Here is a 244-nt window from a genome sequence, read left to right as displayed (position 1 = left end):
TGCCACGTCGTGGCCCCAGCGGGCGTGGGCAGACGGCGGGCAGTGTGTGCTCAGGTGCGTCCAGCAGTGCCAACCTGGTCCTCAGGCTCACGCGCTCCAGGCCTGGCAGCGGCGTGGGTGGCGGCCCACCGGTGGCCGCCGCGTACTTGGCCCGCAGGCTGTACTGCTGGGCGGGTGTGAGGTTGAGCAGCCCGGAGCCTGCGCCGCTGCATTGGCTGGGTTTGGCTTGGGGGCCGGGGGCGGC

At 73.8% G+C, this 244-nt stretch overlaps 1 protein-coding gene across 1 annotated transcript in view; it reads right to left on the bottom strand.

Moving 5' to 3' along the window:
- Positions 1–244, bottom strand: part of GLI2 (GLI family zinc finger 2) — a 147493-nt gene that overhangs the window by 3663 nt on the left and 143586 nt on the right. Inside the window, 2 exon segments of the mRNA XM_027768712.1 lie at position 1; positions 4–215. The exon segment at position 1 is cut by the window's left edge and continues 3663 nt beyond it. Coding sequence (XP_027624513.1) covers position 1; positions 4–215 — 213 coding nt within the window.

The sequence above is a fragment of the Tupaia chinensis genome, unplaced genomic scaffold (genome assembly GCF_000334495.1).
Source record: "Tupaia chinensis unplaced genomic scaffold, TupChi_1.0 Scaffold147282_1, whole genome shotgun sequence".
Lineage (NCBI taxonomy): Eukaryota > Metazoa > Chordata > Mammalia > Scandentia > Tupaiidae > Tupaia > Tupaia belangeri.
This window is presented reverse-complemented; position numbering and strand designations above follow the sequence as displayed.